Source organism: Phaeoacremonium minimum (assembly GCF_000392275.1).
Source record: "Phaeoacremonium minimum UCRPA7 unplaced genomic scaffold PA7_03_scaffold_408, whole genome shotgun sequence".
Classification (NCBI taxonomy): Eukaryota; Fungi; Ascomycota; class Sordariomycetes; order Togniniales; family Togniniaceae; genus Phaeoacremonium; species Phaeoacremonium minimum.
In genome coordinates, this window is record NW_006921310.1 from 122,076 (window position 1) to 136,343 (window position 14,268).

At 49.0% G+C, this 14,268-nt stretch overlaps 4 protein-coding genes across 4 annotated transcripts; 1 reads left to right on the forward strand and 3 right to left on the reverse strand.

Moving 5' to 3' along the window:
* Nucleotides 1–1,202: 1,202 nt before the first annotated feature.
* UCRPA7_5229 (putative mfs quinate protein) lies at nucleotides 1,203–3,000 on the reverse strand (the record flags this gene model as incomplete). Its single annotated transcript, XM_007917776.1, has 3 exons — nucleotides 1,203–2,426; nucleotides 2,487–2,655; nucleotides 2,723–3,000. 3 exons carry the CDS (start codon nucleotides 2,998–3,000, stop codon nucleotides 1,203–1,205), a joined length of 1,671 nt encoding a protein of 556 aa, XP_007915967.1.
* Nucleotides 3,001–7,265: 4,265 nt separating this feature from the next.
* On the forward strand, nucleotides 7,266–8,413 carry UCRPA7_5230 (putative proline iminopeptidase protein; the record flags this gene model as incomplete). The annotated part of the gene is made up of 2 exons (XM_007917777.1): nucleotides 7,266–7,271; nucleotides 7,340–8,413. 2 exons carry the CDS (start codon nucleotides 7,266–7,268, stop codon nucleotides 8,411–8,413), a joined length of 1,080 nt encoding a protein of 359 aa, XP_007915968.1.
* Nucleotides 8,414–8,630: 217 nt separating this feature from the next.
* On the reverse strand, nucleotides 8,631–10,371 carry UCRPA7_5231 (putative sugar transporter protein; the record flags this gene model as incomplete). The annotated part of the gene is made up of 7 exons (XM_007917778.1): nucleotides 8,631–8,946; nucleotides 8,997–9,085; nucleotides 9,143–9,237; nucleotides 9,288–9,483; nucleotides 9,534–9,600; nucleotides 9,655–10,114; nucleotides 10,359–10,371. 7 exons carry the CDS (start codon nucleotides 10,369–10,371, stop codon nucleotides 8,631–8,633), a joined length of 1,236 nt encoding a protein of 411 aa, XP_007915969.1.
* Nucleotides 10,372–12,176: 1,805 nt separating this feature from the next.
* UCRPA7_5232 (putative spermidine putrescine import atp-binding protein pota protein) lies at nucleotides 12,177–12,977 on the reverse strand (the record flags this gene model as incomplete). Its single annotated transcript, XM_007917779.1, has 8 exons — nucleotides 12,177–12,201; nucleotides 12,268–12,304; nucleotides 12,360–12,393; nucleotides 12,446–12,639; nucleotides 12,693–12,732; nucleotides 12,783–12,808; nucleotides 12,859–12,908; nucleotides 12,961–12,977. The coding sequence occupies 8 exons, from the start codon at nucleotides 12,975–12,977 to the stop codon at nucleotides 12,177–12,179; spliced, it is 423 nt and encodes a 140-aa protein (XP_007915970.1).
* Between the last annotated feature and the right edge of the window lie 1,291 nt (nucleotides 12,978–14,268).

Sequence of the window (14,268 nt, forward strand, 5' to 3'; positions counted from 1 at the left end):
ATTGGGAACGAGTGAGGCTGTTATCACACCTGCCGTCAACTGGACACCTACATCCATTTCAAACACAATCACTTGTACTTTCCTTTTCTTTTTTTTTTTTTTTTTTGGGCGCTTTCGGACCTCTTGAGAGAACCCTCCCTCAGGCACTTCACTGAGGGGTTGAAGTCTTAGTTTAGCAGCACTGTGAACGTGGCGTAGACGTATCGGTATAGCTGTGTACCTATAGATATTAAAAGGGTTTTAGTCCAGCTCTCAGGGATTGTTTTACTGATGAGATTGATATTAGGTAGAGGCTTCGAGAGCTACAGGGTTACTAGTATATTAATAACAGCAATGCCTTGGTAAGTTAGTGAGTCATTACAAGCCTATCTTTTGCCATCTGATACTCCTGGGCCGTTTGGTCCTGGGAGTAGATTTCTGCTGTGATCTAGCAACGGTCAGATTTTCCGTAACATAAGAGACCCCTAGCTTGGAGGGTAGGTAAGGGTCTATCCATACAGCAGGTGCTCTTTCAGCAATTTGCTGATGGGCGCCTGGCTGATTGACTTCGTCTGAGGCAGTCTTATTGTACGCCTGAGGCGAACAGGCTAATGTGTCGATCGTGATCTTGGAATCGAATTTGAGGATGTTGAAGAAACTTATCGCAGATCGTCCGGACCCTTGGTCTATATGTGTTCAGGAAGAGGGGGAGCCGAATATTTAAGTCTGCATTAGAGTCAGAGGCGTGGTGATTCCAATCTACGTGGTCACATATTAGTGTGGTAGTTGACTTTACCGGAACCAGGTTTGAATGCGTGCCACTCCCAAATGACGGATTTCGAGGAACCGTCAAGTGCTAGATGCAGTGATAGTTAGGGTAGTTGAGCACGACCTGTCGTGTAGTGAGCCAACGCTTTAGGCGATCGCAAATTCCTCGACACACCATATGTTCTCGCACTATCCTACACAACTTAGGAACTTGAAGGATCACATTCAATTATAACCATCCATTTCACAACAACCTGTTTTGGTCTGTTGAGTTGACTTTTGAAGCATAAAGAAGAGTAAATGAAGATTGTCATTAGACATGATTGTATGTAATTCTTGATATTTCAATTTTTATGTCATTGATTAAGCTGTACAATTCTCAGGCACCAAGGACGAAGTGGTATCTTTTTCCCACAGCGTATTAGGAAGTTGGTATACAGCAGAAAACAGCGTCATTACACGCGCAGCTCAGATGGCTTCTCTTCCACGTGGGCAGCTGTGGCAGCTCGCGCCTCATCAGTCTTCGCCTCAAAGGCAACATCCTGTTCCTCGGCATCCATGTTGCCATATCGTCCAATCTTATACCAAGGCAGTTCGAAAAGTCTATCCATACTCTCAAGTGACCGACCAGATGTCTCAGGAATGGTAAACCACACCCAGAAGCCGCCCAAGATAGTGACTGCTGCAAAGCACCAGAAAGTACCCTTGGGCGAAATGCCACCGTCCGAGACCGGTAACAACATGTTTGGTACAGCTCGTGAGTTTCCATACTGGTTGGCAAAGTGGAACATCATAGCAAGTGAAGTCGAGATGGCTCGAATTCTGAGCGGGAATAATTCAGCTGTCAGAAGATACTGCATGCTGTTCCAGCCCAGTGCCCAACCGAAGCCAGAAAGGTAGATCATGAAAACAGCACCCTTAGACGGGCCAGTCTCGGACTTGTCTAGCGAGTAGTCATCCACAACCCCTAGTTCAGGTACAGCTGTCAAGAAACCTGCAATGTAGATCATCGCGATAGCTTGGAGGGTGATGCCAATCAGCAGAGAGCGCTTACGCCCAATAACATCGACAAGGAATAGCGCACAGAGAACTGCTGCGCACAATTTAACGATGCCAAAAACGGCGGTAACCAGCAAGCTCTCGTTTGTTCCTGTGATGCCTAATAGGTCGAATAAGTCAGGCGCATACAGAGTGATTGAACCAGCACCACTCCATTGACTCATAATCTGGGCTCCGATAGCGAGGTATAGGCGGTAGAGGTTCTTGGGGATGAGGAACATCTCCTTGATAACACCAAACCAGCTGGCACCCTTGGTAGCCTCGAGCTCTTCTTGATTCTGCCAGTGGATAGCCGTAATCTCTCGTGTGACATACTCGTGGTCCTCTGGAAGTTTGCGAAGATGAGCCATGACCTTCAAGGCTTTGTCGTGTTTCCCTTGTTTAATCAGGAAGCGGGGAGACTCGTATTGGAAGAAGGTGAGACAGAAGATAATACCAGCGAACATGATGTGGAGGGATGTCGGAACCATCCATCGCTTATGAGAGGTATCACCCAAGTTCACCTGACATCCATAGTTAGTGAAGTATGCCAGGACAATACCGAGGTAGACAAATCCGGTGAAGATACATGTGCAAAGACCACGAATGGATGCTGGCGCGATTTCGGCGATGTAAATAGGCTATTTCCATGTTAGCAACAGAATTCCCCTTATTGTTTCCCGCTCTGTGTATATACGTACTCCGACGACAGGTGTCTGACCAACGCCGAGACCCGCGATGAAACGGCCTGCATAGACCGCGCCGAGGTTGCCGTTGGCACCGAGGAAGATGGAAATGCCGACAATCCAGATGATACAAAGGCAACGAGTAGCCCAGATACGACCAATTCGATCACAAACCAGGAAAGCGCTAAAGGTCATATTAGCATGCTACAGTGGCAGGCATGTAAGAGAGACGTAGTGCGGGGAAGCCTTACAAGAGAGCACCGCCAACAGAGCCGATCTGCACCATGGCACTGACGTTGGCCTTGATGTTGGCCTGTTCAACCTTGGTGTAGGAACCATAGTGGATGGTGTTCTGGAAGTCCTTGCTATTGAAAGCTCCAGAAATTAAACCCTCATCCACACCTCGGGCAGCGCCCAGGAGGCCGAACGAGAAGACGGCGAACCATAGCTTCCAGTTAAAGACTTCCTTGGGTTCACCCAAGTTCTTCAGACGGAAGATGTTGACAGGTTTCTTGACTCCGCCCGCCATATTGCTTGCTATGAATCCCTAGAACTTGATAGGTGCTTACAATAGCAGAGACAGAAGCAAGAAACTGAGATTTCTAGCACTTGTGTTCCAATGCTTAATTGTGGGAGAAGATCTCTTATACGTGCCGCCGGGGAGCCCCCTTCCCTCCTCTCGACTCGTGCAAGCTAAGGAAGTGATAGGATCCTTACGGTGGTCTTAGTGCATCGGAAGGCAGCGAGGGCGGGGAAATCATCGCTCTTCTGACTAAGGGTGGTATTTCATTCGTGCTCGTCCCCACGAGAATGCAAGGATGACGGCGGGCTGGGGCTAGGAGATGGTGGAACAGAACGTGGAGACGACCGCGGGGACTCCGACTGTGCATGCCAGGCTCTTCACGCTGTGTGACACTGTGGCCCATGCTGGATGCAAGAAAGACTTGCGATCTTCAATTCGGGGTGAAGGGGGTGTGTGGCACACTCCACCGAATCGCCGGACTCTGGAAACTAACAGCGATGACGTTGGCCCAGATAGACTGCAGCTGGTCGGGTAAAATAGGCGGTGGCTCTCAGATTGCTCACAAGACACTTCTTTTCCAGCGAGGGGTTTCTGCTAGCGGACGAATATGCTTCGGGGGCCAGTCTTGGCGGCGGTGATCGCAGGGGTTCCAGGCGAAAGCATCGATAGTCATCTCCGTCGTTATTGCGGGAGATCCGGGGGAGACCCGGGGAAGAATTCGGAGCAGATTCTTCACTTAGCCAAGGTAATGAAGCTGAATGTTGCATTCTCCGACGTTTTCTTGTCTGATGGCTTTGCCCAAGAACCACAAGCTTCACCAAGGCGACGGGTAACTGCTTGGCCGCTTGCAGTGGCGCGATGCGCCTTGAAGAGCCGGATCTAACCTATGAGCTACCATTGGCGTCCTCGGCACATCTTGGCCTGCGGGTGTGGCACAATGCCAATCAATTCAAGGCACACCTTCAGCTTCCTACGTGATCAGTCAACGTTTCTGAGTAGCTCGCGATATTTTTGAAGACGTCCGTATCCGTTCCTCATCGATGCGCCGCAATGCAGTCCACCGCAACGACCATCCATCAGTTCTCCAAATCTGATTACGATTCAGTGGCCCGGTTGACTTCTGTGTATGAGGGGAATGACCCCGTACAGTGCCGTGGGGGTAGGTGGGGAGGAGCGCATTTCCCCGACTTCTGGAGCGAGTCAGGCTTCGGGTTACCTGTTTGGGGGACTTTGGGGTCACAGTCGCCCTCTTATGTCGAAGCCTGAGCCCGGGCATTTTGACCATATTCGGAGATGGGCCTAGCAGATGGTTATGGGGCGCTTCGAGGCCATCACTGGGTCCAGACAAGCAAGACTTGCACGGCTCCAACTTTTCTCCATTTTCGCCCACTTCCCTCCAGACTTGTAAACGCGCGCGGCCACTGGTGAAGGCCTCGAGAGAGCTACTGCGGTTACTGCGTAGTAGCCGCTTGGCATAAGCGTGTACCAACGGAAATCTCCACAAAAGGGCGCCACACAATCGGTCCTTTTAGAATGCTGGCATGGATGGCACACCCAGAACAAGATGACCGGATTAAGAGCCCGGCAGATGCTCGCTCTCGTTCAGAGCGTCCGCTGGCCAAGCTCCACGTACCAGTAGGAGGTAGTATTGGTGTCTGTAAATCCAGCAGGCCAGGTCACCATGCTCATGACAGAGAAAGAGTAGCTAGAGGTGTACAAATTGCGTTCCTAGAGCTACAGAAGAGCTTGAGTGACTCAACGGTAGTCAACCGGCAATGTCGATGACAGAATTGATGAACTTGAGCATACAGAAAATAACACATCCTGAAAGGAATGAATGCGCTGTTTGTTGATCCAATGGGAGGTCATCAGTTTTAAATTTAACAACAACCCGGCATCGGCCAGTGGTGCCGCATAAGCTACCCCCGCCGTCCGCCTCCGAGGCGTATTCCGAGCGGAAATGCATGTCGCCCGAAACATGAGCGGCTTGATCCCGGAGGTCTTCCTGTTTTCTTCTGTGTCATCTTCTACACATCGGAGTTTCACTCGGCGAATGCCAACAGCTATCCGCTTCGGCACCGGAACCTCCAAGTTAGTCGATGCTCTCGGTGTCTGTCGCCAGACAAGTGATCGTAAGGAATTGTACATATCGGGATCTTTAAAGGCTAGTCTCCAGCTCGATTCTAGCGACTCCTGTTTACCGTATACTGAGTTAAGGGAGCACAGTCTTACCCCAGCCAGCAGTCAGGTGACTTATTTGCTATTACTTACTTCATTTTCATTCACTTCACTTAGTTATTACTACTCCTAATACAAGAATGGCTACCCCTTCAAACTAGTACATGCTCATGCCCTGGAGGCTTCTTCATGCGTATGTGAAATGTGATATCTTGAGAGAGGTGTTTGTCAGCAGTAGATACTGCTGCCCTGTTCCAATACTCGGCGGCAGATGCCTGATTATTATATAAACTAATGTGTTCAACATTTCATAATTTTTTGGATGCATAATGGCAGGTCATCCGGACAAATCTGCATACGAGTGTTCACTCGACCACGCCTTTTGAAAGAATTGAAAGGCGCCATTTTGAAGCCCGGGACTCCAGGTAGGATGGGACAAATCTTATGCAAGGCCCCGGGAAGCACCCTCTTACGTACCAGTAACGCATGTGCTCATTGAAAGTCTCCGAGACGAGCCGGGAGGGTGATGATTGGCAAGGTAGCCCTGTACGGGGCTGAATGGCCTCATAGGTGCTGGAGTCTGAAAATTATTACAGTAAGCGCCAAGATTAAGACCTTTGTATGGCGCGTGGTCTAATAATATAAACCAGGCTACAATTTTGAACTTTCAGCAAAAGGGCGACGGCGCGTAATTGTTCGAGCTATGAGCGCATGGTCTACTATTTAAATGTTGTTGGGTGTGAGGATGCCTTCAATGTTCGTGCATGGAGACCACTTGTGTTTTAATTAGCACTTGACCTAGAAATATCCGTAACATGATTCATGGTTAAGAAAGCTCATGTCGTAAGGGTATCCCCTAACTGCCGAAGAGCGCCACAGTATAGTAAGGCTGGCTGGCACAAAAGATTGATCCGCATAAACATCACGTATAATAAATTTCATATGGAGGCGACTTTAGCATGTGGTGGAGATTATCCGAGAAGACGGCCAGGCATCCAAATCTCACCTTGCACATTTCAAACTCGTCCAGGTCACCGGGCTGGGACACGATCCTCATGGAGTGACTACGTGGTCGCTCCATCATACAGATACATGGGGTTTCACTCCTTTCCCCATGACACCTATCATCCCTTATTCTCATTTTCACCGTCCTTGATGTTTTCTGGTTCCAATCAGTAGTGGCATAGATGTGTCTAATCTATGTTCGAGTAATCAACTGCGGCATGTTCAAGGGCGTGTATCTTATATCATCTTTATAGGGGATCCCCTAGCTATACGCAAATAATGTGAATATTGATAGTCCTTATCAAAGTGTAGTTATAGAGGTGGGAACAGGGTAGGCCGCTATAGATCTAGTCTAACGCTGGCAACGGTTGTTCTAGTAATTGCGGCCACAACCTCGTCCGTCTCATAGCCGAAAATAATGAGCTTCTGTTTCTTCTACCAAAACGTTTGCGTGAAACATGTGTGAGTTACCCCTTGCAGTTATACTATGCTACGCTTTCTCTGTTGTTATTTCGGTTCAGTTTAATGAACATCGAGCCAAGCAAACCTGAAGGATGAGGCTATGAATCTCGGAAGTTTTCCTGAATGTCAGCTTCCACTGACCCCAACCATCTTGTTTTCTGGCATATGCGTAATGTCGCTAAGCCTGGAGACAACTCCAATCGTGCTGAAAGGAGCCCCCCTGAGCAATGAGTGCGAGGGAGTCCGATGGCGCAGTGCCCTTCCTTTACCTGCAGCTGGCCTGCTCAAAGCTCTGTATTGGATGAGGCTAAATGAGTCAACCAATCAGGTTCGCGATGTAAGCACTCACTACAAGGATCATTAGAACCAGCACGATCCTGTGGTGCGGCTTTAACCTTATATCAGTCAGCCTCCAGTGCGATCATTAGGCAGTAATTTCAGTTTCCGAGTTTCTACAGGTACAACAGTCATGTTGATAACTTATAACGATCCCCGTTGTCAGACCTTTCAGGATGTGAACCTGACGACCGGTTCTCTGCGTTCATCTGTATAACATCGCGGTCACTGTTTTTATTTTCCTTAAGACATTCTTTCAAACTTGGGAACATATTTCTGTCCTTGCAATCATGCTGGTGAGATACCATCCGGAAAAGACTTGTCGGTGTCCTAGTGACTATGTACTGAGGAGCTTATTACGCAGGTAACTATTCACAAGGTCGCCACCGCACTCCTCTTCGCCTGGGCTGCCTCAGCAGCGCCGACAGGTGGCTCCTGTCCGGCGACGCGGCCAAGACCAGCCGCCTGTGCAGCCCAGCTTGATGCCAATGAGAATGTCAATTGCATTGCCAAAGTGAATGGCAATGAACTGGAGGTCAAAGTTGTCGGCCCAGAGAACGGCCCAGCTATCGTGGTCATGCCTTCAACCTTTGGCCACGGCTACTGGTATATGTTCAAGGCTCTGGAGTCGTTGTTCGCTCAGTACCGCTTTATCTTTTACGATGCCCGCGGATCCGGCCCTTTCTCTTCGAAGCCCGAGAATCCGATTGAAACCATGGCGACAGCGGCTATGGCTGAGGACGTCGAAGGCATCCGTACTCTGTTTGGACTGGACCGGGTCAACATCTTCAGTCACTGCCAGGGCGCGACCTCTGCGCTCATCTATGCCGAGAAGTACGCCGACAAGGTGGCCAATCTATACCTTGCCGAGACCATTCTCCCCGACGGTGTCAGTCCTGAAGATATCACGGCCTACCAGGGCAAGGTTGTCGGTGATCTATCCGAGCATAACCCCACCGTTAACTATACCGACTCGCTCGCTCTGCTTCCAGTCATCGTCAACCCTGATGACCCGGGCTTCCCCAAGGACAATGCCATGGCCTGGGCAGCTATCAAGACGACGTCCAAGCTATACTTCTGGAACGCTGAGCGTCACCAGCTCTTTGTCGACCAGATGGAAGACCCAAACGCGCCGCCGTTCAGCCAGTTTGCCATGGAGTGGAACACACGGGCCGATATTGCCGAACCTCCCCAGGTTGCTCCCCTTTTGGCCCAGATCAAGGCCCAAGTATTCCTCTTGCACGGCGACGAGGACGGCGCGTCCCCTAAGCCTTATTTTGACTTGCTCGTTGACACCTTGAATCTCACCGAGGCGAGCGCTGTACTGGCGCACCAGGCTGGGCACATTATCTGGGACGACGCAAATGACGTGTTCACTAAGACCGTCACTGGTTGGTTTGATAAGCTGTATGCTGAAAATGGGGAAAACGATGAGTGATCGAAGTAAATCTCCATAACTTCTATCATCATGAGGTCTGAAGAAGTCTTGATAAACCAGGGATATATACGTAGGCTCAATTCATTTTTAGTCTGCACGTGTTGGTAATCTTGCCCGTTGCACAATTTGAGTAGCACACACGGTAAATTACATCTCAACACATCCATCTCTTTCAACTTAATGCTCGTCCCAGACTTTTCAAAGGAATCCTAGGGATTTAAACTGCCTCTCGATGCGCCACATTTCCCGCATCATGGGCCGGCTTTTCGTCAGCAAGACCATCACCCATCTTCCTATGCTTGGCTTCCTCAACCCTATCTTGAAATGTCCCGCCAAAGCTCTTGCTCCGCCACGCAGGCACGTTATCCTCGAAGAGAAGATCGATCTCCTCCAGACTCTTTTTCGCTGTCTCGGGGTAGAGGAAGAAGACATGAACCGTCATCGCCGCGCAGAAAGTGCCAAAAATCATGTATGTCTTCCATTGGATGTTGGTAAACGCAGGTGGTACGAAGAAGGCAAGGGCAAGATTGAAACTGCGCATCATTAGTTACTGTCCTGAACCTAGGAACTTGGCATTACTGACATCCAATTGCCTGCGGCTGACAATCCCACTCCCTTAGCTCGGTACTTCAGCGGGAAAACCTCGGACGCGTAGATCCAAGCAGCTGGGGCCTTGAGAATGTGTGTTAGTGGCAAAGGCATAAAACAAAACTCGCTGAAAATGCTCACCCAAGTAAGTCCGTAAACTCCAACGAATATATACGCGATGGCAATCACGCCTTTGGCCGGCGCCCCCGAAATCTCCCACTTGAGAATATCATTTCCTGTAATATTATCAGACCTAGCACATGCCATTATTTGTCGCAAAACTGACCGTCTACACTGTCCACGTGGTGGCCGTATGAAGCCATCAGAGCTCCAGAGATGAAGTGGAGGATGCAGCATATTATTGCTCCAGAAATCAGGAGGTAACGGCGACCAAGTCGATCGATTATAGGCAGAATGCCACCCGTCGTCACCACGAAAATCACGTACTGTATGATGGCAGAAGTTAAGGCGGTATTGCCTCCCTGTTAGATCTTAGAGTTGAACTGAGGTGCGAATGTGACGTGGTACGTACAAGTCCAGCCATGTTGAAGATGTAGACCAGATAGTAAAGCATAACGTTACCTCCCAGGAGTTGCTGCCTGCAGAGCAAATTAATAGGCTGATGATTTCGTGTGCCACAAGGAGTGACTGACCATATCTGAACAGATACACCACAAAGTGTTCGCTTCCACATCTTAGGCCCAAATAAACCTAGTACTCCAACGTGCTTTGACTCAGCCGCAATGCGAGCTGCTTCCTTGACTTCTTCAAGCTCGGCCAGGACTACTGGACTCTCACGATCGCCATTGGCGTGAAGGTGGGCGAGAGTGTCCAGACATTCCTCCCATCGATCCTTCGACGCAAGCCATCGAGGAGACTCTGGGAAGAAGAATAGCGCCCCAAGAAGAACAAATCCGGGCACGCCCTGGAGTCCCCATGCGATACGGAAAGCCGAGGGACCTTTCACACCAACGGAACAGCCGTAAGAGATTAGGTACATGATCAAGATGCCCCATTCGATAGCCCATTGCTGAATTCCAACGACACGACCGCGGATCCTAGATGGGGCGAGCTCGGCGAGGAACACGCAAACTTGCGAGGATGTGATACCAACTACGTATATCGAATTAGTAATTGAACGAGACATTTCAGATAGCTTTACCCACTTGCTAGACCGCTGACGATACGTCCCACGATGAGGTGGCCCACATTCTGGGCACTGCACTGGAGGACGGCGCCAATGATCCAAATGACGGACGCAATCATCAAAGCTCCCCGACGTCCCCATATATCAGAGGCGAAGCCAGCACCCAGGGCACCCACAAAGCTGCCAGCGGACATCGACGCAGTAATCTACCTGTTATCAGCATCGAGCAATCGGTATTCTTCATGGGGCTTCGTACGCCACCCTGTTCAGTGCTCCCTGGAGAGCCGAAATAGTCGAGATAGGCATCAGTTCCAATCCAAGCGGACATCGAGGATATGTCGAAGCCAAATAGTGCGCCGCCAATGGTGCCAAAGGCGGCCAGAACTTGGACAAGTCAGTAACTTAAGTGAGTGAACCTTACGGGGGGGTTGACACACCGTAAATGTTCCAAATCCTGTACATGATGGCCAATGTGCTGTTCAAGGAGCAAAAGCCGTTCTACGCATAGCAACTGACTTCATGTCTATTGCCACTAGATCAAGGGGTATTCAACTAGATATAGGCCGCACGCAGGGAGGAAGGTCCCGCTCCCTGGTTGTTAAGTGCTTGAGACCCCTATTGCTTCCATATCCGACTAGCCGATAGCCGCGCAACTCAGCGACGATTTCGGTATCCGGCGCAAATAACGGCTTCGATCCGCATCAAGTTTACGGGCATTGCTCCGGCGTGAATTGCCTTCACGTGAACGAAGCCCCATCGAGTGCTGCGGAGATGAAGCGACGGAGACGTCATCCTCGGGGATCAACACATCGTGGGGCCTGCGATTCGCATGCTAAGCTTTGAGGCACTGAGGCGACGGCCTCCTACAGGTGCGCTTTTAAACTAGCCCCTGTCCAGCCAACTGCCGTATCGTCATCGATCCCCACTGCCGGCTGCCGAACACGACGACCCCAAGCAAATAGATCCACCTCCACGGGGGATACTTCGGCGGCCATGATAGCGCCAATTTTACACATGGGACCTTGGGAGCAAACTAAAGCTAATCATAAAGCGCAAGGGCATCGCGATTAAGGATGCCAAGAAAAGTGCAAATATTCTGCAAGACAAATACGAGCCGACGTCTGCAAGTGCATGCTCTTATCTTTAACCACAGAGCAAGATCTCATCTAAAGTGGGCTTCATTCTCACACGCATTTATGCGATCCAGCTAGCAGCCAGGTCCTATGTCACGCCTTGAACCGCACCTATCTAGGTTCTCTTAAATTAGCCTAATCTTTTTGTTTTCTTTTTCTTTTTCTTTTTTTTTTCCTCGAGTCTTATATATTTCGTAGTCGCCACTTTCTAAGAATACCAAGTCACTCAGAAACACGTCCCTGTGAGCGTAATACACATGCATGCATATTAAATTACTTCAAACTAAGCACCCCTATCTATCAAGTGCTTGCGACAAACACTATGTCCTAGGCGTTAGTGATTTTCCAATTTGAACTTGTAGGGGGAAAGCTTACCATTTCATAATAAACACCCTTTTTCCTAAGCAACGATGCATGATCTCCTTTTTCGAGTACCCGGCCATCACCGAGGACGAAGATTACATCGGCGTTCTGAACCGTTGCCAGACGGTGTGCGACAACAATCATTGTCCTGGTCTTTTTCGTCCGCTCAAACACCTCTTGCACCGCTTTCTCGGTCTCCGAATCTAAATTAGATGTTGCTTCATCTAGCAAAAGGAGTCGCGGGTTTCTGATCAGGGCTCTAGCGATGGCCAGGCGTTGCTTTTGGCCCCCTGAGAGCGCAACACCTTTAATGCCTACTTGCGTATTATATCCTTCTGGAAGCGAGGCAATAAACTCGTGGATCTCTGCATCTCGGCAAGCTTGATGCAACTCCTCGTCCGTTACTGAATCGTCTTCCACCCCAAGAAGGATGTTTTCTCGGAGTGTTCCATGAAACAATGATGGCTCTTGGGCCACAAGGGAGATGTCTTTCCGATAATTCTCCAGACTTAGGTTTGATATCTCAAGACCGTTATACAAAATCCGCCCGGCCTTGACTGAATAGAATCTAACCAATGTTAGTCATCAATATCGGCCTCGAAAGGAATAGCTTCACAACGAACCTTTCCAGCAACGAGATTACGGTGGTCTTTCCCGACCCTACCGCATGAGTTAGAATGTGCCACATTTGAGGGATATACATCTTAGTTCCTACCAGATGGCCCAACAACAGCGGCAAATTGTCCCTTCTCGATCTAATACAAGTTAGCTTGATTCATTACAAGGTTGTCTGTGTCTTACCGTGAGATCCAGCCCTTTGAGAATGGGCACATCTCTGGTGGGGTACTTGAACCACACGTTTTGGAACTCGACCTTGACTCCTTGGTCGTCGTCGCCGATGTTTCCGAAATCAAGTGAAATTAAACGTCCGTCAGGCTGGTCTGTTTTCCTCATATCTAGAATTCGATTCGCTGCTACAGAGGCTTTGGCAATGTCTAGAATACCTATCAGTAACACACACCCAGGGTTTGAAGTAGATCTCGCTCACTTGGACCGTAACTCAGCCATTGGCCAGCACCCATGCTCCCCTACTGAGGTGTTAGTGGGTCGTAAATATGTGATCTCGGGGTTGACCAACCTGAAGAACAGCAATGTATACGATTACTAGAAAAGATTGTATTAGTTATTACTCATCAATGGCAGCGTCTACTTACCGTATTGGAAAGGCCAGTATTCGCCCCTCGCCATCAAAGTACCACCATACCTGTACAAGCTTATTAGTATAGATGGCCGTGGCTCGGTGGTCAATGACTTACCATAAAACAAACGCCATGCAAAGCAATGCAATACTGTCACTTATTGCGAAAATGAATGTTGATAATGCCGACTGTCGCAGGGTACCCTTCACTTGTGTCTGCAACAATTGCTCATAACGACTACATATTGTGTCTTCGAGCGTTAGAGAAGAAACGGTGCGGAATGCACTAATTGCTTCTGTTGCGAACTTGGCACTTTCTGCAAAGACCTGATTGTTGGTTCTCTCGAACTGTGTTTCGTACCGTACGCGGAAAAATGCAGCGGCGAAAATGATTGGCATCGAGGAAGCCACAGTGACCAACGTCAGCTTCCATCCAAAGTAGAAGGATATCACTAAACACCCAACCACATTCAAAATGGAAATGATTACAAATGCCATATTAGTTCCGAGTAATTGTTGTAGTTGCGTCGGATCAGTAGCCAGCCGTGCTGTCATTGCTCCGACCGAATGATCGGCTTGATCAAAGAAGGCGATAGATTTTGAGAGTACATTGTCGAAATACTCTCTTCGATAGGCATGAGTAATGTGCTTTCATCTCGTTAATTCTTCTTATGCGATCTACACATTGGACTGGGACCTGAAAAAGGGTAAACTTACAAAAGACAGTGTTGTCGCCGACCATCCAAGAGCGAAATGGCTGATTCCCACCGCAATAGCCAGCATCGTAAACATGAAGCACCAGAAATTCGTTAAGAACTCGAGCCACCAGAAGTTTCCCATGTATTGAAAAAGCGAGATAAGCTCGGCAAAAAGATACGCTTGAACAGGCGCGCTAGCTGTAAGTGTTGTGATCAGCACGACTGATCTGAATCTCGGGACATTGAAGACTCACCACCTCCAACCAAAGCTCCAAGCATTAACACAATATACCATATCCAATGCCTCGATTGCTCTTTGATAAAGAGTCCGAAGCTTCCAAAGACACCTCTTTGGTTTGGGTCCGGATCCGGCCCCTGGGTAGCACCTGTGAGGGTGTCACTTGTCGCGCTCTCTTCTGTCAGAATTATGTCTTCGCCTTTCTTTTCCAGCAAATCTGGTTCAAATATGTGCTCATCATCATCACCGTTATTATGATGAATCATAGAAAGCTGTTGAGTTGTCGCAAGTGTCCAATAGACTCCGCCCGAATCGGCCATGAGACTCTCGTGGGTGCCTTGCTGGACAACCTTTCCCTTTCTTAGAACGACTATATTGTCGGCCTTCTTAATGGTAGATAAACGATGTGCTATGGTAATTGTTGTCCGATTCTCGGATACCTTGTCTAAAGCCATTTGGACTTGTTGCTCAGCACGGACATCTATAGCGC